This window comes from Struthio camelus, chromosome 2 (assembly GCF_040807025.1).
Source record: "Struthio camelus isolate bStrCam1 chromosome 2, bStrCam1.hap1, whole genome shotgun sequence".
In the NCBI taxonomy this organism is placed as follows: domain Eukaryota; kingdom Metazoa; phylum Chordata; class Aves; order Struthioniformes; family Struthionidae; genus Struthio; species Struthio camelus.
In genome coordinates, this window is record NC_090943.1 from 148,884,044 (window position 1) to 148,911,937 (window position 27,894).

At 37.7% G+C, this 27,894-nt stretch overlaps 1 protein-coding gene across 4 annotated transcripts in view; it reads right to left on the reverse strand.

The window, feature by feature from the left end:
* Positions 1–524: 524 nt before the first annotated feature.
* DPY19L4 (dpy-19 like 4) overlaps positions 525–27,894 on the reverse strand; it is a 35,103-nt gene continuing 7,733 nt past the window's right edge. For 3 of the 4 annotated variants that reach the window (XM_068933010.1, XM_068933011.1, XM_068933012.1), the window contains 15 exons: positions 27,700–27,821; positions 26,676–26,821; positions 24,707–24,830; positions 24,001–24,135; positions 22,605–22,736; positions 22,417–22,515; positions 21,060–21,133; positions 19,088–19,246; positions 17,192–17,311; positions 15,917–16,037; positions 14,434–14,490; positions 12,076–12,158; positions 10,125–10,257; positions 9,033–9,191; positions 525–5,691 (listed from right to left, as the gene is read on the reverse strand). In XM_068933010.1, the coding sequence (XP_068789111.1) occupies positions 5,527–5,691; positions 9,033–9,191; positions 10,125–10,257; positions 12,076–12,158; positions 14,434–14,490; positions 15,917–16,037; positions 17,192–17,311; positions 19,088–19,246; positions 21,060–21,133; positions 22,417–22,515; positions 22,605–22,736; positions 24,001–24,135; positions 24,707–24,830; positions 26,676–26,821; positions 27,700–27,821 (1,829 nt within the window). In that variant the 3' untranslated portion in view covers positions 525–5,526. The other variant, XM_068933013.1, reaches the window with a different exon arrangement.

The window sequence follows — 27,894 nt, forward strand, 5'->3', positions numbered from 1 at the left end:
CTTACAAAAGGGCTCCAATATAATCAGTAATCATTATCTGTAAAAGTTCTGAAACTTAACACAGACAGTACATTAGCTGATTAAAAAAAAAAGTTAAGCATTTGATATTGCATAGCAATTTATTTCCACTGGGCATGCTTGTTGTAGGAAGATCATTAGGAAGAAAATTAAACTTTTATAATTTTACATGAAGCACCTCTTATTTTGCTGCTCATCTTCATACCAGTATCAGTCTCAATAGGCAGTCGAAGTCAGCATGACATATAGATTCAGTATGAATAGGCTGCCTAATCCTCAAGAGCTTTCAGGGTATTTATTCTGCCCAATGAAGACAGATTCGAGACATGCTGCATAGCCTTGACTGAAAATTGCATATGCAAATAATACAATAGAGTACAAAAGTATTTTGTTACTGAGACAGAGGGAAGAGGTTAATTTATTTTGACTTAAAAGTTTTTTTTCCCTGAAAGGATATCAGGGTTCCCAAAAGAAAGCGTAAAACGGTTTGTGTCCCAAACGATCAATACTTTTTGGACGTGGCTTTTATTTATTTATTTTTTGCACAGAAAAAGTTTATCACAAGAGAAAAATATTTACCATGTATACACTGTTTTGATTAAAAAACTGTCCAAGACAACAAACAGGACATAAAGAATTGAATTCCTCAGATCTGTTAAATACCTGCACATAAATATGTTCATATGCCATATATGCTACTACTAAACATCACCAGTAACAAGCAAAGCATTACCAGTAATACTTGTACATTGCTAAAGTACAAAGATTGAAACTTTTTATAGGGTATTAAACACCCACCTCTTTTCCATCCAATAAATAGATAACCTTAAACATACACTCCTCACCTGAAAGGCAGAATTACATACATTTAATTGCGCTGCAATCTAAAACACTGCCAGATCTAATCACACATTTAAACATCTGGTTGAGGTACCAAGCAATTCAGAAAAGTTTTAGGCATAGCTAGCCTTATATTTGGCTTAAGTAGGAAATTTTAAAGAATGCAACAACTTAATGGTGATATCTTATTGTGGCAGTACTGATAAAGTAGAAATGATTACGAAATATACATGCACTGCATGTTTGAGGACTTTCACTTTGTTTTCTCTCTAAAGTTTAGTTTTAAAACAAGTACTAAAGACATGATCAAACAGATTTATGCTGAGGTATTATTTCACATGAAATATTGCTTGTATTGCAATAAACTCAGTTTTTGCTCCATCTTTAATACCACGATGCTCCAGAATACATCTGCCTGTAAATTTTTTTTTTTTTGGGGGGGGGGGGGAGGGGGGTTACAGATCTAACCACCATTAGCAGTAATAGATGCTACTAATAGATGCTACTCATTCAATTGTCCAAAACACAATAGTAAAACAGACATCTCGAAATACAAATACAACAGGCATGCCCACACATACACACAGACAGCGTACACCTTCTCCTGTTAATTTTTTGTTAAAGCATAGGTTATACAAGGTTAACAATAGTCATTAACAAGTGTTTCCACGACAGTTTATAAACCCTAGGACCTGATCTTACAGCTCTTATTCTTGTTAGTTGCATGGGAAAGCTGATGAAGGGTCACAAGATTTGGACCCTTGGAGATGGCTTACAGAAATAAGGCGGCAAGCACAAAATTTGGTCCCTAATCGCCTATCTTTCAGTAAACAGTAATGCAACCAGAACAAATAGCTTGAAGAGTTTTCAATGCCTGTTAAACCTCCATCCCTTCTTCGGGTATCTGTGTGCCCCCCAGAAAAGGAAATTGTACTTAACTTTAAAATTTGTATTTAGTTTGGAAGAAGTGAAAACAGTATTTGTATAATAATATGAACAGAATGCCTTATGTTCTGAAATGCCTTTACTTAATTAGTCTCAAATACCTTCTGGAAAATCTACCAACTGAGTTCAAGTATGTGGTAATTCAGGAACTGAAAGAGTATCTTTAAAAGATGAAAGAAAACTGTCAGTCTAACTGTGACTTGATACAACTTGAATTCACAGCTCTAATGGTGACAGATGAGTGCCTGAAAATACTATATGCATTTTATTCTTTCAAGGTAATTGTTTGCATTTATGAAGCCAAGTATATAAGAAGTTGAAAGTGTGAAGGAGGAAGTAAACCAGCACAACAGCAATAAAAATTGCTATGCAAATTCTCCTTTTTCCCGGTGAACAGCTGTTAATAAGATGGTTGGCATACATCCTAGCTGCACCATTTTAGTACATTGAGCATCTTTGGAGGCAACGGTATTAAGACACAACTGGAGCTCTAGCAATCAGAGGGATGGGAATTTTTAAAAAAACATCTTCACAAAAAGAAACACAATTTGAGTTTTTTGTTTGTTTAATAAAAGCTTGCAAGGCACATGTTTCAACTGAATTGCAACATCTACAGCAAAACAGATCAAAATTTGCAAACCATTCCCGTAACTCTTTCAGGAAGTTAGACTTGTGACCTGTGTTGAAAAACAAGCTAGGGTTGTACTAATACGCCAGATGTAATTATGCCTTATTCTTATCCTTCTGAGGGGTATCATGGAACTTATTTTTCCTTTTTCACAGAATGTGGAAATTGGAATATACAGTATTATTTTTGCTACTCCGTAACTGGATAAGCAGTTCAAGTTTATAATTTTCTTTGTAAGATATGATTCTTCCAGTCATTTGTTTAAAAAAAATGCTGCCTTCTCACTGGGACAACAACAGCTTTGTTTCTCCCAGATACAAGACTCCTTCTCTGTTACTTAAGGCTGCTGTGCCAATGCTGCTGCAATACAATTTTTCTCTAATATAAAAAGCAAGGTAAAAACCTTAACCGATTCTCCTAAAGCAGAATCAATTGAAGTATCAAGAATACATCTTAGAAACTATGACAAAACTAATAACAGTAACTATGTCACAGTTCAAATTAGGTTCAACACATGTTTGTTCAAACATGTATAAAGGCCAATGTGCTACGAGACACTTATCTTTAGGTGTGTGGATGGCCTTGTTTGTATTTTTCTCCACGTATGTGCTCTACATGTACGTATTCAAACTATGTTCTCTGTGGTACCATATACATACAGCACTGCATTAAAACACAACAGGCAGTCTAGGATAGTTAAATATTGCACCTTGGTATGGCGTTATAAGGCATGAAGCCATAAGCTAAGTGACTTCAGCCACCCAAGTGCAATTGTAACCCTGACATTTGCTACCTGGAATGCCTTATTGCTGTTATGAAACGGTATTCATGAATGAGTAACGTCAGGCGAGTGAACGACTGACACACAGATGTGTAATTCTGGACAGTGATTCAAACACACTTAAGTTATATATGGAACACCAAACTTACTGCAAAACATTAAATAAATCTACAACCATAGTAGCACATACAGAGAAGGTTCCTGCATGCCTGCCACAGCTCAAGTTGATACAGTAGCTTTTGTTGGTGCGCTGTAATAGAAAAGTCTGAAACAGTCCAGTGCAGTCAAACATATGCACTTGTGCATAAACAGATAAATGCAGACTACATTTGGACAAGCATACACACTAGCATCAACACAGTGACTGTATTCCCAGGAAGAATGCTTACTTGAACTTGTAACTCAGTTACACTAATGTTTCTCTCAATGATCACATCCAGTATTTTTTGATGGATTTGTCTGAACAATGGTTTCAAATAAAATGGATAATTTAACATTTTGTCAAGACTCATAGACTTAAAGATATAAGTGAAAAACAGATTACAGACATGTTGACGTTTACAACAGTAAAGCTTTTTTTTCTTTTGAATCATTCCAATAGTGATAACAGATTAATAAAAACAAAACAAAACTCAGCACTACCTTTTAGCGTAAAGTAAGTAAACATATGTGCATAGAGCAGATAGGAACCATACATGTACACCAGCATGTTGCAGTTCCTAGTAATTCCAGAGTTAAAACCTCTGAATATGCATTTACCAACAAATGCAGTGCGAATAGTTTTGCAGCTTTCGTTTACAGAATAGTTGGGATATTTTCATCAGAAAGTTCATCCTATTATGCTAGATGTTTCATTAAAGACATCTGGGATCCAAAGACCCATTCCCACATGGCTGATGGGACTGGTCCCTAGGCCAGGTGCTACAAGAATCCACAAGTGCAGGTAACTCCCGTCTGGTGAATTACCTCTTCCAAAACTTAAGTCCTCACTTTTTGGCCAGCTACACCTATCTAAGCAAAGCGAACGTTACCTTTTGTTGGGTTTTCCATTCACACCACCAGGATTAGGCCCAAAGTTGGAGTATTAATGCAGTATTCATTCTCTTAAAAGTACACCAGCTAGCAACAAAACAAACAGGATGAACAGATAATTTGTTAAGCAAATTAGCTGCGGGGCAAAGGCGGTCATATAAGGAAGACAACAATTTTGGAGGGAAGATTGCAGAGTACTTTCCAACATTTTGAAAGATCCAAGTGTAATTATACAATTGATTAAAAAATAGCTATGAACTATTTTGCCATTAATTCTTAATGGTGGCGATTATAGCGTTTAAAATCAAAGTTATGGCACAATCTTAATATGACTATCACATCGTAAGTTGAATGAAATGAGCGTCACCCATTGCTCCCCGGACACACACCCATACACACACACATGCACACACAGAGGGGGTCAAAGAGAAGTACAGAAGTCTCAGTAGCAAACCTAGTTGTCCTGCAACGCTTGTCTAAATACACGTATGGTATACTGGCCCATTCTGATGTCTGCTAAGACACACATATGTATATACGTAGAAACATATAAGTAATGGAGAAATCCTACAGACACGTTCTTTCCAAACTGAAGATCTGATCTTGTCAACTCCTGCAGCTAAGTCTAAGTCCAAGTGCTTCCACCAACACGCCTCCAACAAGGTGGAGATCAGTGCCTTAATCTATGGGACCGTTGTTTAAATAAAATCTTCCTGATTTGATTTATACAAATACTATACCTACACATAAGATGTATGAATGTTTGATAAACATAACAATGTTTATAGTGGAAGATAGGAAGAATTAAAACAAAAAAATTAAAAAGCCAAACACTTATTTGAAAAGACTCTTACTTGGGATATAGATTACTTTTTTTGCTAGAAAATAAAAGCTGTATGACTTTAAATGAGGTCTTTAACATAACTTTTCTGCATTTACTGAAATCTATCCACATAGAGTCTCTTTAAATGATTTAACATTAATGCTAGAAATCTCCTCTACACAAAGATTAAGATGATTTATAATGGGAAGACAAATGCCAGAACATGGAAGACCGTCACACGTTGTAGCGATCGTAAAATTGACAAGTTTTCCTGTGCCTTTCAAGAATGGTATTTCTTTCTGTTGATCTGTAGTTCACATAGTTCCAGTTTGGTTTAAAGTTGTCAGTATACTGTATCTGCCCACATGTATCTGGAAAAATATTTTCCTTGATCAAAAGGAACTTTTCCAACTGAATTCCATTCATAATCTATCTTCAAAAAGAAGCTTGCATGCTTTTTCACGACTGGAAGGATATCACAGTGTTGATCCTATATACAAAGTAGGATCTGTTCCAGTATACCCGAGTAAAATAATTCACATATGGAGAATAGTTCATTTTGATTTCATGACAAAATCGTCCATATTTTGAGTAGGAATAACTGTCCCCTTCCTCACAAACCACCTGTCAGAAAAGAACAAAATCTAATTAAAATAGTTAAGAGGAATAATTACAGAATGTTATTCTGTACATTTCATTTATTTCTATATTCTGTAAGTTTCATTGACAATTCAAACATTTAATTTCTAAATTACCCAATTCCAATAGGCTGAAAGTTTACTCCCCCATAATTTTTAAAACCATCTAAAATAACATTCATGAATTAATACCTTTGTCAGAATAGCAGATAGTAAAACTAGTGCACTTTACTTATATAACAAAGAACAGCAATGCAAAATTATCCACATCTTCCATTTACCCAGTACTTCAAACCTGACCTTCAAATAGCATACCACCTGCGCAGCGAAGGAAAATCTCAACTACCTTTCCTCTCCTCTTTCTGATGGCAAAAGTTTACGTGGGTTTTAAAAGGCTGGCAAGACAAGAAAAATCTATCAATAGCTACCAAACACAAAGGCATTTCCCCCTGAGGAAGGAAGTCCTTCAGCAACAGACTGCTGGGGAACACCGCTGGTTTGCCCTGTCTATAATCCTCCTAAAGCATATGCTCTCAGCCAGCGCTGGAAACAGGATACTGGACTAGATGGACCCACAGTCTAAGCTAGTAAGCCACACTTATATTCTCTTCTTAAACATAAACAATTTGGAAAACACATTCACAGACCCACCAATAGCACAGCAAAAGAGCTTGTCCACTTTCCCACTTAATTTAGGAATAAGTAAACGCTTCAGTCTCAAACTACGTATGCAAACTTCACTGGCTTGGAAAGTCTTGGTAATCTTTCAATGTGACTGAGACAACTTCTATTAATATACAAACTGAGAGGTCTGTCACTTTGTTTCAGAGCTTCCCATAAGAACATGCTACATCAACTTTCTGGAACAAACCATGTCACTTTTTGAAAGAATTACTTTATTCCTATCAGACTTTCCAAAATTTTTTCCTACAACAAGCACTTATAGTGTCCAACCTAATAGGGACTCAGCCACAGATAGGAAGCATTGGTGATGCTTCACCAGGCCATGAACTTTTTTCTAAAGATACAGAACACTCAGTTGTCAACGTTTAAATGTGTAAACTGTCTGTTTTTTTTTTTTTTTTTAAACAGGTTTACATTATAGATATTGAGCATAAAAGAATTAAGTGAAACTCTTTGCATAAAGCTTCTTTTCCCCTGCATAGTCAACCTCTCCACTATAAATTGGATAACCCCTGTAACTTTGACAATCCTAACAATATGCAGATAGTAAGTGACTATCATTGTTTAGTGGTAAGGTTGTGCGGGGCACTTATGGGGCAAAGATAGGCTCCTTGCACTGGCTACTGTATTTTATTCTTTTTTCTCCCCCTTTGATTGAAATGGTCATTACGAGCAACAGCAGCTCTGAAATGAAAGAGAGGAAAAATACCAAGGAGAGGGTCCCATAGGATGAATTGCTGAATAACTGAGTGTCAGAAATTAAAAGAGGAAGAAGCTGCATCTGATAGATGAAAAAAACAAAAATATTTAAATACTGACAATAAAGCTGGGCTGTTGAAATTAGGAAGAGAAATCGTGGTAAACTGCTCCTGTTGACACGGTAAGTACGGAGGAAGGACCTGAATTTACTCATGCAAAAACAGATGTGAGAAGAAACTGTAAGACAACATGTCTGCATATCTTGAATATCAATGGTGGAGGTTATTCACACACAGACACTGGATTATTTCTCGTATATTGATTAAAACGAGGAATAACCACAGCATACACGGTTTTAACAGGGAGGCAGAGAAATGAAGCGAGTAGATATCAGCAATGGTAAGGAACTAATAGGAAAACATACACGATAGCCTCCATGGATAAATTGGTCAGGAAACCTGCAAGTGAAACTGATACCAAATGTAGATTCCTGAGCAAATTAAGAGCAATCCCCTAAAAACATATCACCCCTATAATCACACCCAAAAGGAAAGCAACTGGAGAAATTAAATGTTTGCACTGCAAATTCTTTTGAAAGCTGTATTATCATAAGTAGTTTCTAAGATACCTAACACAGACTATTTATTAACAGCTCGTATTTTTCCCCAAGAATGGAATACAAGACTATAGATGGTTTTATATGTATTCTCCTCCATTCAAAAAAAAAAAAAAAAGCAGCATTCAAACCAAGGATGAACTTGATATAGATACAACAAGCTGTAACATCAAACAGATGCTTACATTTCTTGACGAGGGAAAATAAATAACTAAATAAAGCTAACCCATGATTACTTAGAAATAACTAGTAACCCCCTTTCCCCTACTGACCAGAGAGTAAGTAACCAAACCCCAAGTGAGTTGAGAGTTTACAGCCTTTCCTGCCTTCATAAAGTCAAAGTTTTAGCTGGACCCCCAGGTAGCAGCTGAACAAGCGGTAGATCGTGTTACAAACCCCACTGCATTTCCTGCTTCAACAGCAAGAGCAGCACTGTCATCATTCAGAATAGACACAGTACAGCAATGTCTTTGCTAGCATTCATGGATGGTATCCTTGCAGCTCTAGTTTATCCAGCCAGCCTTGCTGCCACCTCTGATTCAGATGATCAGCTGGGACCTGTCTGCGAGACTGGCTAAGTAGCCTGATCAGTACCAAATAGGTCCCCTTGAGTTGAATGGCAGGCTGGTCCTCATCCCAGCATTCTATCACACAGAGTTTTAACAGAACTGAGTCTGTCTGCATCTCATTTTTTGCTGAGGTTTAAGATAAATGACATTACCTTGCTAGAGGAGCAGAGTACGAACCTGCACATGAGCAGGTACAGCAACTCTGCTAATAGGAAATAATGTCTTAACTTGCTGCAATTTGGATGAGTGTCCACATTTATCAACCGGACAGAAGAAATCATAATATAGCTCACCAGCTGATGCAAGAAGAACAAGGTCACAGAGCACATAGACTTGCCTGGCATACCCCCCCCCTTTTTTTTTTTTTTAAAAGCTATGCGCCACTTAAGAATATTTCAGTTCATACATTTTAAAAGCACATCCTTAAGGCTAGTAAAGGATACTCTGAGGCAGGGCTTTATTGTGTCCGTAATAGACTTTTCAGGTATTATATACAGTTAAACGGCATTTAACAACTGGTAGAGGATCAGCACTGCTAGATGCTGACGCACTAGGAAGGATTAGGACAATTAAATAACAATATGGGATGTGATTACAGGTGTATAAGAAACTTACAACAGAACTTAATCACTTTTAACATTACCAGTCTTTGTTTACACGTTATAATTAGAAAAATAAAAATCAGCATTACAAGAATATTTATTTTAAAATGAATCATTTATTCATTCAAACATTGAACTTTATCTAGCTGTTACTTACATGGCCGTTAGCAATATCCAATAGGTCTTTAACTCTACATCCTCTTATAGGTCCCACTTCATTGCAAATTGAATCTTCAATAATCAAAAAATTGGCTTTGTAAGATGTGAGTATCTTATAAATATCCTCTGCTGACCTCTTTGAATAGATCTGATAAATCTATAGATCAGGAAAACATTTAATGCAAGGTAAAAATTAGTATAAAATTAAATACTTTGGGCAGGGGAACTTATCTGTAATCACAACTGATATGTACACACCAACCTATTAAGTGATATTTATTTTTGACATCTATGAAATAGGTGAGGTTACGGAGAGCTCAGTGGGCTTTTTAAGTGGCCTGAAAATCTTCAGCATAAGTATTTTGGTAAGAGTGAAGCACTGATAATCTACTTGGGAGGGCAACTAGGGAAGGAACTATCATGTCCTCCTTCCCTCCATTATATTTAATTTTTCCCAATTACAGTGGGTGAAAAGGAAGACAGTTCCTATGAGATGCTTTCCAAGTCAGGTGTGTTTCTAAAGATTTCCATTTCCCTACTTTAATTCTGGAGTATTCAAACAGAGAGTGAGAACTAATGTAGAGTTCTGATTTTGATTTCTTTGCTAGGCTGTCACTGGGCGAGTCCTTTCCACTTTGTGACTTTCTCCCTGGCAAAATACGCAGAATTAGAATTGCTCAAAAATCATTCAGAAACAACAGCCTTCCTAAAACCCAATACTATCATGTTGCTCATTCAGGAACGTAGTTCCTGGGTTTGCAGATTCAGGTATTGCTGTTACCTTTCTTCACGAGGCTTTGCATTTTTTTCTCACCTTAAGACTGTAAACATCTCAGAGAACAGATAGTGTTTGGAATCCCACTAGCACGTAGTGGGAGCTGCACAAACAAATAACTTGCATTGCCAGGTGCCTAGGGAGCACGCAAGGGCAATGGAAACATGTATGCCATGAGGAATAGTACGAGGTCGTCTTCTCTGGAACACTAACATTTACAGTACTCCCAAACATTTCAATCAAGCATGTCGGTTCTACGTGATGGAACAGTCTACAAATCACCAATAACACATGTTTATGGAATTGGATACTCACGTTTTCATTTCTTTTTAGGAGATCATCATCATTATATAAAGGCAGGCTTGACACCATCCATCCAGTACAAAGCTTAATCACACCCATTAACTGTGGACTGCCTGCAAACACAGCAGCCACAGGAGCCTGTCTTCTGCAAAAGCAACATCAATATACACATTTGAGTACAGGATGCATTTCCCAAAATAATGATTTTTATTTCAAAACACTGTGTGAATCTTCTGTGGTGCTATGGCAAGAACTGGAGTTCATGAAGATATCACTGGGGGTCTAATCGCAAATGGCCTTAATACTGCAGGGGCAATAACCTCCTTGCCAGAGAAGCACAGAACTGCAGCAATATGGAGTCTTCAAGGAAGGCCTCCCACCAGGCAAGGGCTGATGGCCATTCTCCTCCGCTTTTGTAAGCCATGGAGCGGCATTCAGAGTTGTCCTGGAATGGATCGCACTACTGGTTTTCTGAGTGGTTGCTGTCTTATGCCAAAATCAGCTTGGGAGAGAGGGTAGGTAGGAGGAGAAACAGCATGATGTTATCTTGAAAATGATCATAAATCTTTCATTTACATTTGATCTTACGACCATGTATTTCATTGTCCATGAGTAAACAGTGTCACGATACAGAATAACATTTACAGTAAGTATGTTTCTGGGTTTTGATTTCATCTTTTGATTATTCAGTGTCCTGCTTTAGTAAAAGAAAACAGCTATTGTCACACTACTACAGACCTTTGCAACTTTTTTTTGCAGAGAAAATTCAAAACAAATTCATTTTATCTGAGAGAAAATACGAAAATATACTAATGACATTCAATTAAAATTGCAATATGGATATCTAAGTATATCCTAAAACGAACAAACACACACACCCCCCAAAACCCCAAACTCTTATTTTCGTTAAAAATACAAACAGCTGCTACAATAATAAGGGCAGTCAAATTGCTCTTAGCTGAGTGAAACTCAATGCAATTCACCACAATTAATTATGTACTTGAAGTGTAATATATGCAGACTAATGTAAAAGCCATTAGGTACTTGGCATTATTCCACTTGCTGCCTTGAAGAGCTACAGCAGTGACAAATAACATACACCACTATTAACAGGAAGAAGAAACTGGCTGGAACACCATAATTACCAGCCTTGTCTTTTCTGAAGATGAACAGGTTGACATTAAAGACTCCATAAATACAGAAAATAATATTCTTTAAAAAAAAAAAAAAAGCCGTTAAAGGCAGGTAAACTATTTGAACACAGGGTATCTGATCTTCACAAAAGTGCAGTCCCTAGTGAAGCAGATCAAAGATAGATGGACTGAGGCCAGAATGGAGTTCCGAAATTTGTTGTGAGGAGAAGTAAATATATTTGTGAAAATAACCTATGTGCTCAGTATTTGCTATGCCCTGCCTAGGCAGCCACATAAGAACACCTGCAGCCTCCTGGTAAAAGGAGAAAGTTGAATCATACATGCTATACTCTGTGTTTCTCGACTGAAGTCTTAAAAACCTTGCATTTAACTGTTCCATTCTGCAGGATACTGGCAAATGCAGCCCATGCACAGAAAAACTTCAGTGTTTCTATTCCCTGCAGCATTATGACCAAAGCATCCTCTAATCTAATAAAAGCTGGCACGTGAAGAACTAAGTATTATGGTATTAACCTTTGTTTCCAAGTATCACAATATTTACCTACATTTGGAAATTAGGTCTGGTAATGACATTAAATATGACTTGCTTGCATGTTTCAGGATCTTCTTTTCTTGTAATCAATGATAAATTCCTGTTATATTCCATGGGAGTGCTGCCAAACTTAAAATACACATTTCCCATCTCTCTCTAAATCACATATCTTAACAAGGAGAAATTCAGATTAATAGAGGTACTTCCACAAAATGCTGAGACAAAAAAATACCCTGACTTAAAGAAGTAACACAGAAATGTAGTACTTCATACTTACTTTATCCATGTCATGAGTTCTACTGTATCAGGATCATAGAATTCTTGTAGTTCTGAAAGCTCTGTCATTATCCTAGGGAAAAACTGAAGGACACACACATCCGGTTACTTACAGTTGCAAATCCATGGGCTATCTCATAACGTTAAGGCCTTAAATAATACCAAAGAAATGTCCAGAGATTCATTTGAGTGTTCTCTCCTAAGCAGTATTTTTGTTTGAATATTTTGCGAAATATTTTTTTTTGCTTATCTGACAGTTGCTTATCTTGATTGGTTACCTGCAGACCTTCTCCTAAGTCAATAAAAGTTTAAAAAAAAAAAGTTCTCATCTTACAATCAAAAACCTATGTGGCAACAACATTCACCAACTTTAACTGGCCTTAAACGCACCAAAAATATACTTCCGTTGATCACTGCAAATGTATGTAAATGAGGGCACTGAATGAAGAAGCTGACAAATCTTCTCTTGTGGAATGGATGGCTAGTTCCAAAATCAGCTTATTGATGCTCTGATTGGTCATAATATAAGATCACACTAAAATAAATGAGTATGAAATTAATTGGGAGTCCCTTGGGCTGTTGTGACTTGGTGGAAAGGTGCTGAAGAAACAGAAAAGGAGGAAAAAAAAAAATCTAGAAAAGTATTATGTGGGTAAACCGCCCTGGGCTTCCCTCTGCCTTTTACTTCATTCACTTCCAATGTTGGAAAGCACAATACATGTGCTAGATTCTGAGAATATAGACAAAATGCCACCTCCTAGAGAGGAGCCCAGATTGCAAGCATGCGCTAGGGCTTCCCTATCCTGTTAGGTTTCGGTGGTGGAAGAACAACAGGTCCTTTACTAACACAGGAGATTCTGTCAGACCCAGAGCCTTTTTGACTGTTTATCTGCAGAAGGTGTAGCTAGGCGCTGGCCGTCCTAGAGGAGCTGGAGTGTGTACACGCTCTTGCAAATGCTAACTGAAAGCTACTGGTTGCCAGCTGTGAAAAGGATAAAGTTTACAAGTTAAAACTATGCCATACTAAAGGGATAGCTTACTTTGGAACAGCCATAGTGCATAGACAGCTGGAAAAGGGAGCCTGCTTGTCACTGAGAAGTTTCCACCCTCACTGCAGGGACAGTTCAGCTGTCAAATGACTGCAGTCTACAATCAGGCACATTAAGGTAGGCCAAGAACTGTTGCCACATATTCACATGCAGGGCTGAAAGCTGTAGCAGTTCAGGAGCTGCTATACATGGACCTGACCTGTTCTAGGAACTGAAGACAGGCAGAAAGAGGAATCGCTACTGCCACCTTAAGGAAAAAACAGCTTCAGTTATGAATGAAAGCCCTTAGCAAACCTAGCTAGGTCAAGGACTACGCCAGATTGAGTCAGAAGACAGCCGAGCAGAAAGATGCTGAGCTATCTCAGCCCTTTATAGCCACAGATTAAGATCGTCAATGCATTTGCAGTGTCCCATTATTATTAAAGATACTCCACGCTCAGGGGTGAGTTATGAGCTGAGAAAGCAGACTGTTCATCATCACTTTAAAGCAAAAACTACATTTGCAATGGATGGAGCCCTCTAGAGTCAAAACCATCTCATTGCATTTCTTAGAAAACTATACGTTCCTTGGGCAACTAAACTAGTTTTCGCTACTGCAGTGGATTTCATAACACTTTTGAGCAACTGCAGCTTTTTTTCCCCCCCCCTCCCCCAGGAGAACATCTATTGCTCTGTCAGAAACATGTAAACAGTCAGATTATATTGTAATCAAAAATTCTATTATAAGATGTCACAAAATCTGTTAAAATACTGTTGGTAAAGACTGGCTTTGATATTGGAATGCTTAATTAAAAATTTAAACTTATTTAAATTCTTTAAAAACTATTTAACTATGTTGAGGTTACGTCAGTATAGTGCAGTTCTACAGGTTTTCCATGTTTAAACTTGAAGCAGTTGAAGCAAAATAATTTCCCAATAATGTATCTTTTTTTCTCCAGTCTGTCTATGACTTGCTCAAAATAAATATTTAGTTCCTTATTGCAAGGAAACATCGGTAGCTTTTCTTCTCTGTATTGTAGTATTTAAATATCTCTACACAGTGCTCTGCATGAAAAATTTAATTCCATTATAATTTAATGGAAGCTTTTCAAGTAGAGTATTTGCCTATGGGCCTCCCATAATCTTACTGCCATCTACCTCACTCACTCTCATTGAAAACAAGATTGGGACAGCATACTTTTTAGTAATCTAGGTTTTATTTTCCAAGAGCATACAAGCTTTTATTTCATCTTAGCATTATATTTGTTCACCATTATGATTCCTTTTCTGCCTACAGACAAAACATAACACAAAAAGGCATTTTTCCTCACCTCTTTCCACAAGCTGAATCCAATTATTGTGGGAACTGCCATACTTAGAATGAGAGCCTAGAAAATACACGTTAGAAGAAATGGATTATGGATTGTTTCTCCATTCCCTAACCTGGAGTGTTGTTGATTCTGTTCATGCAGGAGGCTACATTTATATCTGACACCTTAGAGTGACAGTAGGTGAAACTTTGCAGTTCTCTGCCAGGCAAAACTCTCTGCAAACAAGTTGCCTAATTTAGCATGGTAGATCTGATTTGACCTGTGATAACTTTACCACCAGTATCAGGCGTGGTAAATTACTGCTCAGATAACAATAACTCAATGTGCACACGAAGGAGGGAGCAGAAGAAAAGTGAACACCTGTCATACAAATGCAATGAGAGGATTTGAGGGAGGAAAAAGAAAAGAAAGAAGCAAGCATTTCAAGTCTCTGATCTTATTGATGCTTTCGTTCAGATTAACGATAGGGACATGCAAAAAAAAAAATCCCATTCTTTAGCACACCATCACTCTAGCTGATATCATTTCCCCTTTGCAAAAAGGGGAAAACAGCCCCTGTGGTGCAGGAAGCTTTTGGTAAGGAGTGCACACAAGACATTCTCTTGATAATAAACTATGAACCAACCTCTTGTATAAAAAAAGCAGGTCTCTACAGCAGAAAGCGTGCCATGTATAAAAGTGAATCTGTAGGTTAGTACCTACAGAACACATTGTTACTTCTTGATTGGAAGAACACTATCAATATTTATGACTTAAGAGTACTTGACGTTTTCATAGCAAATGACAGCAAATAAGGTAAATAACACCCTACCCTCATTTTATTGGTTAATAAAACAAACGCAGAAAGCTGACAGAATTTGCCTAAAGCCACTCAGCACATTAGGAGTAAAACTAGGGTTACAAGCAAGGGAGTCGGGCACTACAGCACAAGCTCAACTTCAGCCACACAGCATCTCTGAAATGGCCACACAGGAATAAATCTTATACAAACAATTCTAATCACCATTTCTTCTCAAGCCGTTTCACTCTCAGCAATCAAAATCACCTAGCTGCCTCATTTTCAGTATCATTTCCTAGTGAAACGAGGCTCATGCCCATGCTTGCCTGCATGTCAGCACCCTTTCTTCTGCACTTGCGCAGAAGCATTTGACCTTCTTGGCCAATCTCAACTGAATATGACAGACGGCTTGAGGTCTCAAAGATATGTTCCTATAAAATAGGCAGATCAGCAAAAGCAAGACAGACACAGACAGTTCTGCTCCTCACAGAGGAAAAGGCGGTAGTGTGAACACAACTTTATCATCAAATACCAGAGAAGACGTAGAAGAGTGATATTAGGAATGAAAGATACAGAAAAACAGGCTACAGGAGCTCTACCACTCACAGAACTACTTGTTCTTCCACCGGGTGTTTCTCTAGGTAATGTAGTAATTGTTGTTTGAAAAGGATGTGCTTGCTCAAGGCACTGGCAACAGTGACTCACCAGCAGTATCGGGTGTACAGCTTTCAGTCGAAGCCACTTGAAAAGCGTCATCCAAAGTTCTGGAGAGCACACACCAAATGCAGCAAGCATGCAAACATAAGGAGTCCACAGATATTTCATTCTGAAAAACATTGCAAGATCTTAGTTGAGACTCTGCACATGTCACTGTACTCAGGCTACTTATAAAAACATTCAGATTTATTTTCACGTGTCAAAGACAGTCTGGATATGCAAAGCAATCTGTGACCATACTTGGTAAGACTGGAAGGAAAACCAAGGAAATTGCCAGCAGAAGAGCAGGCACCTGATTATCCACTGCTAGAAGTAGGAACAAGATTCCAGGTCAAAGACGACATCATCTTTCACAGAGTTTAGAGAAGGCGGGAAAAAACCATCCAACCAGAAAACTAATAGACTAGTAAAGTCACTTGGCTGTTGCACTTTTCCAGCCAAGGAAGGATAAAAAGCAACTATTCAGCAAAGCTGTATAGGCACTCACTGTACTATAAGGGAGCTTCTGAAGAAAGGAAAGGGCAATATTTTATAAACAATTTACTACTGACTGCTATTGTCTGCCTCTTGAGCATAGACCAGTCAAGTTAGACAACTACCTGGTAGTTGCCAGTCAATACGACAGTGTGCTCACTGTAAGAATTGTGAATATTCAGATATTAGGATGATGAGTGTAATGCAAACACAACTCTGCCGCCTCCAAGTTGACTTAGCTGAGCGATGAGATTAGAACAATATCAAACATTTAAGGACTAATATCCACAATACCTTTTAAAACTGCTTTGCTCCTGCTTTAACACGTCAAGCAAAAGCATACCTCATGCTAGCTTAGATATACACAGGGAGACGGATAAGAAATCTTTCGCATTTCAATATTAGAGAACATATACTGCTCCTCAAAAAGACTACATTTCACTAGAACACTACAATAGTCAGAGAATGACAGTGAAACTCTGAACTTAGATACCATAAGGAAAGTGATTAAAACTTGCTCCAATCCAATTAATTTCTCAATTTCGGCCACCTAAATACTTTGAGCATACATTAGAGAAATGTAACACAATTCATCATATTCCTCTATGCAATTTATACAGTCAAAATTCTCTTTGTTATATCGCCTACTAACTAGTACCATTGTATGCCAAATATATTTCTGAAAAGATTTTTGAATTGTAGACAAATTCCAAAGGGGTGAATAGTGTATCATGTCCAATTAGGAAGTCTCTGTTGGTTTCAAAAGAGATACATCAAAATTAGACTTACCCTTCCAAACACATCGCTAGAGAACCAAGTAAAATTGTGTGAATTACATGATAAACTATTTCTGGCCTCTCTCCAATTCGACCATCCTCAAGTTTAACTGTCTCTTTCAGTGGTTCACCACTGCAGTTGGAGAAAATGAGACATCACTTAATTCAGACATTATCTCAGGCAAAGGGGCCAATAAAATATTTTTATGACTATTAAGTCAGCAGTACACTGAGATCATTCTGTGTCATATCACACAACACTATTGCACTGCTTATTTGTTTTTTGTACTTCATCAATGATCTATTGGTACCTGCTGTCCTTTGTTTTAGATTGCAACCTCTCTGGAGCAATGGCTGTGAATTAATACAATGGGAACGCTACTTATGACTGTAAATCCTGTTTTAAGGTACTTCAGCAACGAGAGACAGGCTAATTCAAGAGCACGCGTACTCCGCAAACATTTAGATGAAGCAGGCTGCGCTTGAGTTCAACTATTCTAAGTTTCTTCATAGTATTAACTTGGTAGAGAACTGTGGAACCGCATAACTGCGTATGCAGTTTTATGCCAGCGTAAGACAACAGTTTTTAGTCACAGTCTAATAAATTCTAGTTTTTAAAAATATACATATATATACACACACACACACACGTAAATACATATATGCATGTGTAGACACATGTATAAATACATATATACGTATACATAAACAAACACAACAGACATCTTACAATGAATGTTCTCCTACACATGACATAGCGAGCTATGGGATAGAAGACATTTTATTCTACCAGTAAATGAATTCAGGTTACGCTTTGTTAATAACCTTTCTCACAACAAATTGGAAAAATATTTGGTATTATTAACTGCTTCCAAATTAGAAAGGTTTTTCTTGGAGAGGAAGGTGGTTTACTTTAAGCTTTTCTTAAAAACCTGTTGGATATACTGAAGCCACTGCTCATAATAAAGGAATAAACAGTTATTTCAACCACTAGCAAAAAAATAGAAAAGTCAGGTTTATTATTTTGAATGTACTTTCATGCATCCAATCTGACACAATTCTTCATCTATTGCAGCCTAATCTTTATCTATCGGAAGTCTGACCTTGAAAACAAAATCTATTGACTTTCACTGCAGACGAGTGAGATATTGGCCCTAATTTCTGCAGAGTTGTATCAATCACGACATTCTACCAGTAAGAGGTAATTTCACAGCCATTAAAGTTTCCAAGTTAAGTTATGCTAAGACCTACACAGTCTTGCCATTCCGAGCCTGCAAACAGATAGCTACACTACCCCTTCTATCACGAGAACTGTAAACCACTGTGAAACTAAAACTAATTGAGCTAGTTTTACTGATTAGCTCTATTCAGAGCAGCAAAGGCTGATGAACCTTATCACAATAAACACGGGATAAAAAAAGACTGAGAAGCAGCAGAAATTTGAAATCCTCTCAACTCCACCCTGCTCGTTCCTAGTATACGTAAACTGGAAAACAAACAAAACAGGGAAACAAATCTTCTTGCAATAGTCGGGTGACTTTGCTGTTGGAAGGGGAAAACAGATAAAACATCTTTCTCCCTCGTAATGGGAAGGGACATAAACATATCATAAAACCATTAGCTGGACCTCTGCAGAAATGGCACCTTTTGAAGAAAACAATACCAATCCTGTGTCCAGACAGGAGGGATGCTCAAAAGACTCCTCACTAAAGGATTTTCTGTAGAAGCCTCAGTTGGACCTTTCCACTTCCTAAGATGCCCTGGCAGCTCAAAAAGGCAACAAACTTTGGGGGCCTCAGCTAGGAATTACATATCCATTCACTTCCTTCATGATCCTCTTATTTTTATGATACATTCATGATCTTCTTATTTTTAACTACTTACTTCTCAGTACAAATAAATTACTTACCAAATTCTCCTAAAAATGACCTGAGTTACAGAAAAAAGGCAGATAATTAATACTAAAATATAGAAAGGCAACAGGGATGACTGTGTCAGCCGCAAAAAAAAGTCTTGGGAGGGTGCCTGAAGAGATTCTTGACAAAGGAGCCAATTCATTGTAAAATTCCTAGTAAGGCAAAAACAATCCATTAAAAAACAGCAACAGTACCACATAAATTGGGGGGGGGGGGGGGGGGGGAAGCACACAATCAATCCCAGTTTAACCTGTTAATATCGTAAGACATTTTTCAAGATTCACCTTTAAAAACTGTTTTTCACAACTCAAAATGGCTTTGCAAGTGCTTCTTAAAGTAACTGTCAAAAGCTTATCTTCCAAAAAAGAACCTGTGATCTGAAGAGATCAGACTACAGTTTTTCTGTATTACAAAAACCCAATCTCCTGTATAATTCCATTACGGGGACCACAAAGCACTTTATTGTCACAGTGGATTAAGACTTGAGGGATATAAAGGTAAGAAGGTATGCTTGTCCCCATTTCAAAGGGGGAGATGGAGAAGGTAAAGTATTCATCTGAGATCAGACATAAGCCTAAGGCATTGCCAAGAAAGGAATCCTTAATGCTGAAATTCTAACTCTGGAGTTGAACCCAATCAATCATTCTTCTTTCTCAATTAATGAGCAGAGAGATTATGTAGTCTACCAAGAAGCACTATTGATCTGTATTCTCCATGGGAACTGGTGCAGCATGTGATGCAGTGAGCTTATTCTTGTTTTTATTTTGATTTTCTTTCCTCCTTTTTTTTCCCCCATCCCTCTCCCCTAAACGAAGACTAGAGAACTGAACCCCTTTCAACTAGGCAGAACCAGTTTAAGGATGAACAGCTGAGCACATCCAAACTAGCCTCGAAGCTCTTGTGCTGCAAACCATAATTCCAACACACAGTTACACAATTCTCCAGAGGCAGTAGCACTCAGTTTGTCTCAATCACTGGCTTCATTGCAGAGTTCCACAGCCTGGAAAGTAACATGTAGCAAGTCTCAGGGGAAAAAAAAAATCTCATAATACCTGGTAGTTGAGCAAACCAAAATCCTGACCAGAAGCAGTCCTTCTGATCTTGTAAAACTTTTAAGAACGTTCATGTGTGTTACATAGTACGTCTTGGTCAACCTCGTTACATCTGGTCTTTTAGAAATTCTCGACAGTTTCAGTTGTTTGACATCATTTTCCACGGCCTTCCCTGGAAGGCCGTGAAGTAGTTTTGTAAGAGACAGATGCAGTTCACAGAACGGAATATCAGTTTCTGCACAGAACTGCCGTCGTTGGCTTAGGTCCAGGAGCTGTCTCAGTCCTTACTAATACTGCATTTGAAGTTCTATAGAAAAACTGTAGCCATGGTATCTTCTTGTAGACCAACCTTCAGCCTCTTACAGATGCAAAAGCTTTCTCTTAGAATCTTAACAAGTTCCTCCAACTTTTGAGTGGCCCTTTGTCCTAATTTCTTCCAAAAGGCATAGGGTTTTGGAAGGGGACATTGTTACAAGATAACTAAGAAAACCTCTCTTTTGACATACTACTGATAGTTCATGACTCTATTCAGAGCCCTTTTTCTTTTCCAGGGTGTAAGAAGTTAGTACCACTACCTTTCTCCTCTTATCTTTACTTTCAAGTATTATTAGAAACATTAGATAAGATACAGAAGGTCTTTGCACTTCAACAAAGAAAACGAGAACGGAGATGCTTTTACGCCAAGGCAGAAGAAACACTGAGGTGCCTTAGAACGTCCTCCCCACCAAATCCTAAGAGTAAACGATGCCTCTGTATAAGCATCATTTCTAATTAAAGTTTAAAGCCAGAGGACAAACAAAAAGTAACCCTAACTCCTCTTTAACATTCTCTTAAGTTACTGAAATTTTGCTCTTTGCAGAATAGTTTCAGAAGTCTGGATACCTTAAAAGGTGTAAAAACTTTTAAAACTTACTTAGTTGTGTTTAAGCCAAGTTTAACTTCAAGGAACTTCAGCAAGTGCTCATTTTCTTTATGAGGAACAAACATCTGAAAATTAATTTAGCAGAGAAAAATTTATCGAGTTCTGAAAACAGCTTTCACGTAGTTACTTTGTTCAGATTACAAAATGGCAGAGAATAATCACCTAATCAAGATTCATTTAAAACTAGTGAATTGGATTGGACTGGTAACTAAGGTACCAATGCAGTACTGTAAAACTTCACTTAAATAAATTTATCTTTAGAGTTTCCTAGAAAATATCACATCCTTCATTTCACTGATATACCCCAACCAGAGGGCAAGTGAAAAGTTGTCAACAAGTTGCCAAAAGACTACCGAGCGGTGTGCGAAGGATCATGAAAAATAGACGTAGACTTACCCTCAAGCAAGCCAAAGAACATTGTGTTTGGCTCCACTAAACAATAGGACTGCAGCCTAGCGAAAGTTATGAGCATTTGAGATCTTCACATAATTAATTCTCTGAGCAGTCAAAAGTTCTATGTACTGTCTACATAATTTAGCTCGTATATTTTTCAACGTTAGGTTTTATTTTCCTGGAGTTACAGCACGGTTAGCCAATCTGAATGGCACAAGAAAAGAATCAGACCTGAGCATTCTCTCATACACTTTTTAGGGTTCACTATGTTTTTTATTTTAAAGTTAATGGTGTTAATTAGCACAATCAAAGTGAGCTTGAGATATGGAAGAAAAGCATAATAAATTATGTAAAAGGCTAGGACCAGAACGACAGAGTTGCTAATTGAAATGCAAGACTACGCTAAAATCCCATTGTGTAACCCTCAGCTCATAGCGACTCCCACACTAAGCGACAGTTTCTGTTCCCGTGTTCTAGTTGGAATTTAATTGAAAGTTAACATCTACCCTGAGACAACTCATACCTGTTCCTGGCTACTAGCTCTTTTCCATGCACAAGATTATTGTTTTAATGTTCAGCCCAATTTGTAGAGGCCATCCAAGCTATAATAAAAATCAAATTTATGAAATAGCTAAACTGTGATTAACAGAGTATTTCTATATCATGCTTTAGTCGCCACCCCAATTTTTTCTGTTAGAATTTCAGAGAAAAAAAAAACAAAATCCCAACAAAAAACAGCTGCTGAGTTGCTAGAGATATAGATGTTTTATAAATACATAGATACAAAATGACTCAATCTTTAATCCTCCAATTTCCAATGAATTAAGCTATAAAATATGAAACGTCAGAACAATAAGATAAGTAAAACTTGTAAAGATTTCTCCAAGATTAACTGCAGCCTAACATTTAGAATATGACTTAAATTAGTATCGCTCTTTCCACTGAGGAATCTTACCTTTAGTAAGAAGTTTAGTGTCACTGTTATTGTAAGTACCAAGTAAACGTACATTATTTTCAGCAATCTTGACATAAATGTACCTTTTTTCATATTCATCTGCAAAAATATGTTCAAAATTCTGTATCATTTGGAGTTCAGTGTAAACAGCAAAAACTACACTCAGAGTTAGAGGACAGCCTAGTTACCTGAAGGCATTTAGAGAGCATTAAAGCTGCTACAAGACTTAGTAATGGTGACACCAGCAAGGCTGAATTTTCAAACTGCAAGAGGTACCCCAAGAAGAGAGAAAACAAGTAGATTTTGTATACTTCATGCACCTGTTGAGGAAAATAAAATAAAGTTACAGTGTATATGTATCGCTTTCTAGAGCGGTAGATAATTCCTTTCATTCCTCTGTTAATCAGCCCAGCTAAATTTCTATCTTCCAACTCATGAATGTGTTAGGGCACCATTTGGCTCTGAAAAGTACTTCACATCAAAATCACCTTGGTCAACCTGCGTAGCTAGCGTACCACTACTTCACTGGAAGCCTGCGAACATGCAAAAAGAAGCTGTATTTTACGTGGTCTCTCCGTTCTGTAACACCTTACTGTGATGCAGTGCTGCATGAAGCAGTAACCACAGTGCAACACTATGAACGCACACAGTTTCTGTGAAATAGGTTAAACGGACAAGTTGTTGTGGGGCCAGGTAAAGTGCATGTTTACAGTAGTAACCTATCTCAAGGATAAACGCACATTTACTGAAACTCACGCTCTGTTATTTACTCATTGATAAGCAGATCTTGGAAATCCTGATACTTGATTCTTTGGACTTTCACTGAAACACACACCTGCCCGCTTACGTTTTAAAGGGCCTCTTTTGGACTTAAACAGTTCAAATATTTCCCACTACTGACGGATAGAAGGAAAGCCAATGAAACAAGAGGTCACCAATTCCTACTGCACGCAGTCTGAAACTGAAGTTTCATATAATAAACCTAGAAGGCACAAATGTACCAAGGAGCATGTATATCATAGGGACAGGCTGCGTAAAAGTGTCTTATTGTTACAACATTCCTAAGAACCATTTTGCAGAAAAAATTCAAACGTTTCCTTGCACTGAAACATCATCTTGTCTACAGCATCCGGCTACCCTATTTGTTGACTAAATCAGTATAGGGTGAACTATCCAGGGTGAAAATGAGCCACTTAATAGCACAAAGCCAGTGGTGCAGCTTTTGAGCCACCTCCACTCTGCTGTGAATAGGGAGGAAAGGGAAAGGAGAGGCAGCCAGGGCAAAGGATGCATGGCTGAAAATTATTCACCACTCTTTCAGCTCCTGAAGAATGTTTTTAAGCCTTGGAGTTTTGCTTAGTTTCAGACTCTTGTTAAGAAAACAGCCCCAAATTAAGTTTAAAGCCATTTTACTCTCCTGATGGACACGACAATGCACTTCAGGCGGGCCCATATTGCAAGACGTTCAAGCCACTGCTCAATCTATGCTCTTTGCAGCTCCTCAGAAGTATGCACGGCAGGCACCAGTGAGGCTTTATTTACTTCTCCAATTATTAGAAAGTTCTAATGTCAGAGTTCTAATACCTTCTCTGTCTGTGCTAGGGCAAAGCTGTCTAGCAGAAAAAGAGAAACAGCCTGGATAAACAGGAGATAATGACTGTACTCCCACATCATCACGAAGGTATATGTTGAAGCGCTCACCAAAAGGTAACAAAACTTCTAGAGAAAAAAAGAACAAGAAAGCATTACTTTCATCATTATGCAACTCCATTACTAAATAACAGAGAAGTCATTAAAACAGAAATTCGTAGAAATATGTTATTTTAGGAATTATTTTAAATACTGAATTCAGACGTATTTAACATTTTCTCAGAGGGAAGAAAGTCGTTACTAACACACTCAAAAACATTTAAAGCCAATCAGAAGAAACACCTTTGACAGAGAGAGGAAGCTGCCACCATCTTCTCCAGGCAAAAGGGAAAGCAACAAATTTGTCTATATGTTGAGGAAAATTCTGTATTACTTTATCTTAAAAAGACACCACACAGCTCATTACCACACTGTTCTCTCTAAATGCTCATAGGGGTGTAACCAGGCAGGGCACAATACCCTTAACATTACAGGCAAAAACTGCACGTGCCCCAGTAAAACCGAAGTGGTTGGTGTGAAAAGAACAAACAGAACATCTATCGTTTTCTGCCTGCTAGGACAAAACAGTGACAAAGATGTAACTACTCTAAGGTACAGTTCTACCAGGTACTCTGTATTATAAAATTAATTTTGTTGTTACCTCAGCAGAACAATTTAGGTTTTTTTTTAAATAGCCTGTGAGAGCTGCTACTTGACATGCAAAATACGGCAAAGCCCAATTTTCCCTTGATGGTATGGAGTAATCAATTCTTGTTGTATCTGTCCTAGAACAAAGTACAGACAAACAAAATTATTAAAAGATTTATGGAATAAAAATATCAAGGAAAGCCTAAACATCACTTCTAGTCAGTTGCGTGGCTTTGTAATCAAACTATTCCTGTATTAGGTTTGAAGAAACACTGACACAGTTTTACTGCTGATACAGGTCACAAATTTAATTGCATCAGCATGGAAGGTCCCAATCTTTACTCACTCAGTCAGCAGGTCTCTGCATAAGCGGCATTTGTAGGACTGAAACCAAAAGGCACCTGCTTCCTGCCCTGCAACACTGTGCAAGATGGCAGCGTTACACGCTGCTCCTTCTGCCAACCTGTGCTGTGGCAACAGCGCCTCCTTTGGCAGTGAACAGTGCTAAATGGTCTTATGTCCATAGGGAGGGGACCACTGCTGTAACAGCAGCTTTTCACATGAGAATAAAAACCAGTCCACAGCTGAGGGAAAAATAATCAGCTCTCTTGAAATGTTTTTGAAAAGTGGTTTAGGCAGTCAAGCACAACATACTTAAAGTAATGGTCCCCTGTAGCAGCAGTACCAGCAGATACGCCGTCTAGAGGGGAAATTCTGCCTAGCAAAATAAAAGATTAAAGATGTATGGGGAGCATGGGACAGAAGAGCAGCAGGATCTTCTCATGAAATGACTTGACAGTATCTGCACAACATGAGCTATAGGAGAAAGTTTTCAAAAGTGCTAAAGTGACTTAGAAGCACAAGTCACACTTTCAAATGTGATCAAAGGCACCAGTTTCAGAGGTACATAGTCGTCTTTGTGTCTACAATGCTTTTAAAAAGGAGCCTCAAGCTCCTTTATCATCTAGATATTTGAAAGTGTCACCTTTCATTTTCACTTCTGAAGCTCCTTACAAAAGCATATTTGGAGCTTTTTTAACTACTGCACCTTTCAATTTGTAAGCGTTTAATCTTCTTTGTTGTTGAAAAAAAATATGGATTTATTCAACATTTCTTCCCACTTTCCATTGCTCACACCAGTTTGACAAACAGTATTTTTAGCTACTAATCACAGATTCACTCATGATGACTTCACACTCTTAAAAGATGCTTCCCAACAGTTCAACTTTAAAGATACCACTAACACTTTGCTCTTCCATAACTCTCTTTCCTTCAAGGGCATCAACATTTACAGTGAGAAAAGGCTCTCAAATTCACAGAGATTCCCAAAGTCATTGGGTTACAAACAAGAACTAGAACACAAGTTCTCATTGCCTATACGATGCTTCCTATTGTTGCAGTGATTCATAAAGAAAAGGGACATTTTCATGCATGTGAAATACGCTAAAAAATAAAAAAAACTTGAGATCGGAATCATCTAGGAAGATTTCACTTTGCACAAAAAGCATTTACACAAAGCAGATTCAAAAAAAAAAAAAATCAAAGCATTTTTACCAGAAAAATGCACTTGATCATTTCCTTCTAATCAAGAGAACAACCATCACAATATTTAGAGCCGATCTCAGACAACAATTCTGTTTTACAGCAGCTTCTGAAATCTGTTTTCACTCTTTGCCAGAAGAAAACTAAAACCTTTTGATGAATGTTTTTGTAAAATGAAAATGTATCAAAATACTCATGTAACTCGCACAGGTATATAAGCTGGGTTTTACTGACAGCATGGCTGGTTTGGACCTCAGGAGGCCTTTCCATTAATAAAAGCATCATCAGAATCAATTTATCCCTGGGAAATGTTTTGTACTCAGCACAAGAGCTTGCTTTCACAATAAGACCACAAAGTTTAATAGAGAGCATTCCACCCCAGTCTAATATTTTTAAATATCCTACTGACAAGCTAGATTATATAAAGATGTTTTTCTTACCTGTTAATAATGAACCATGCTACAGTCAGCATTCCTGCCAGCCAAGTCCCACTCATAACCCAACTGGTTACAAACAATGCAGTCACATAAATTCCCTGCAGTCCAAAAACTATACCAATGTAGAAATACACTGGTTCAATAACTTCCTGAAATTACAAATAAAAACGAAGAGACATAGCGGCAACTGAGCTGAAGCTGAAAATGATTACTATTTACCATTTGCATACCGCTAACAGTGTGCTAGGTGCTTTACAAACAGGTAAGAGGTGGCCCCTGTTCTAGAAAAGTATCAAATGCTTTTATTTTGGGCTCAGGGAGAACAAAGCAGTGTGAACTAATAGCACGCTTCAAGACTCAGCTTGCTAGCGCCACGATTTTTGTGTTTGCTTTAGCATGAACATTATATGCATCAGATTTAACAAATCCATATTGCAGTGAGGCATAGAGTTCACAGGACTAGTGAAAGAAATTACGTAGAGTAGGAACTTGGAGAGGCAAAGATGTGGCAGAAAAGTGTTCCAAACACAGAGAAGCATATATATAAAAAAAATAAGAGAGAGAACTGAGAGAGCATAAAACAGGACAGCACTATGCAGCGTAAGCAGAACAAAGCCCAAGGGGAGCAGAAAGACACAAAAGGTTCACCTACAAAAGGTGTTTTTCCCTTTTACCTGTACTGATATAGGTACAGATAGGTATCACTATACCAGACTGTGCTCTGAAGGAGCTAACTTTTCCATTTTGAATGAGTAGCACAGATATTCCCCACATTTCTAAGCAATTTAATAAAAGTAAAGAACTAACAGACAGAAAAGTCTAGTGCATAAAAGCCCCAAAATCCTCTGGCCGAGACTGATTAGAACTGAGGAGAAACCAGATCCAGTGTTAGCTATAGCTCACAATTCATTCAACAAATTAGACGTATTTATTGTATACAGCACAGAATGTCCCAAGCGTGCACACACACACACACACACAGACGCTATCATCATATAGGCACAAAAAGCAGGAGAAGTGCACATACTTCACTACCAGACGCTTGATACAATATACTGGCAATCAACTCTGGATACAAAGTCATTTGCTGGACTGCATTTATGGTCTTCAGGGATACTGTCTTATTGTTGTGTGTCAATTCATAAACACCTACAGACAAAAAAAAAGCATTATTCTTGAAAACACTACTCCTGTTCTTAAAAGGAGTAAAACGGTACTCAAA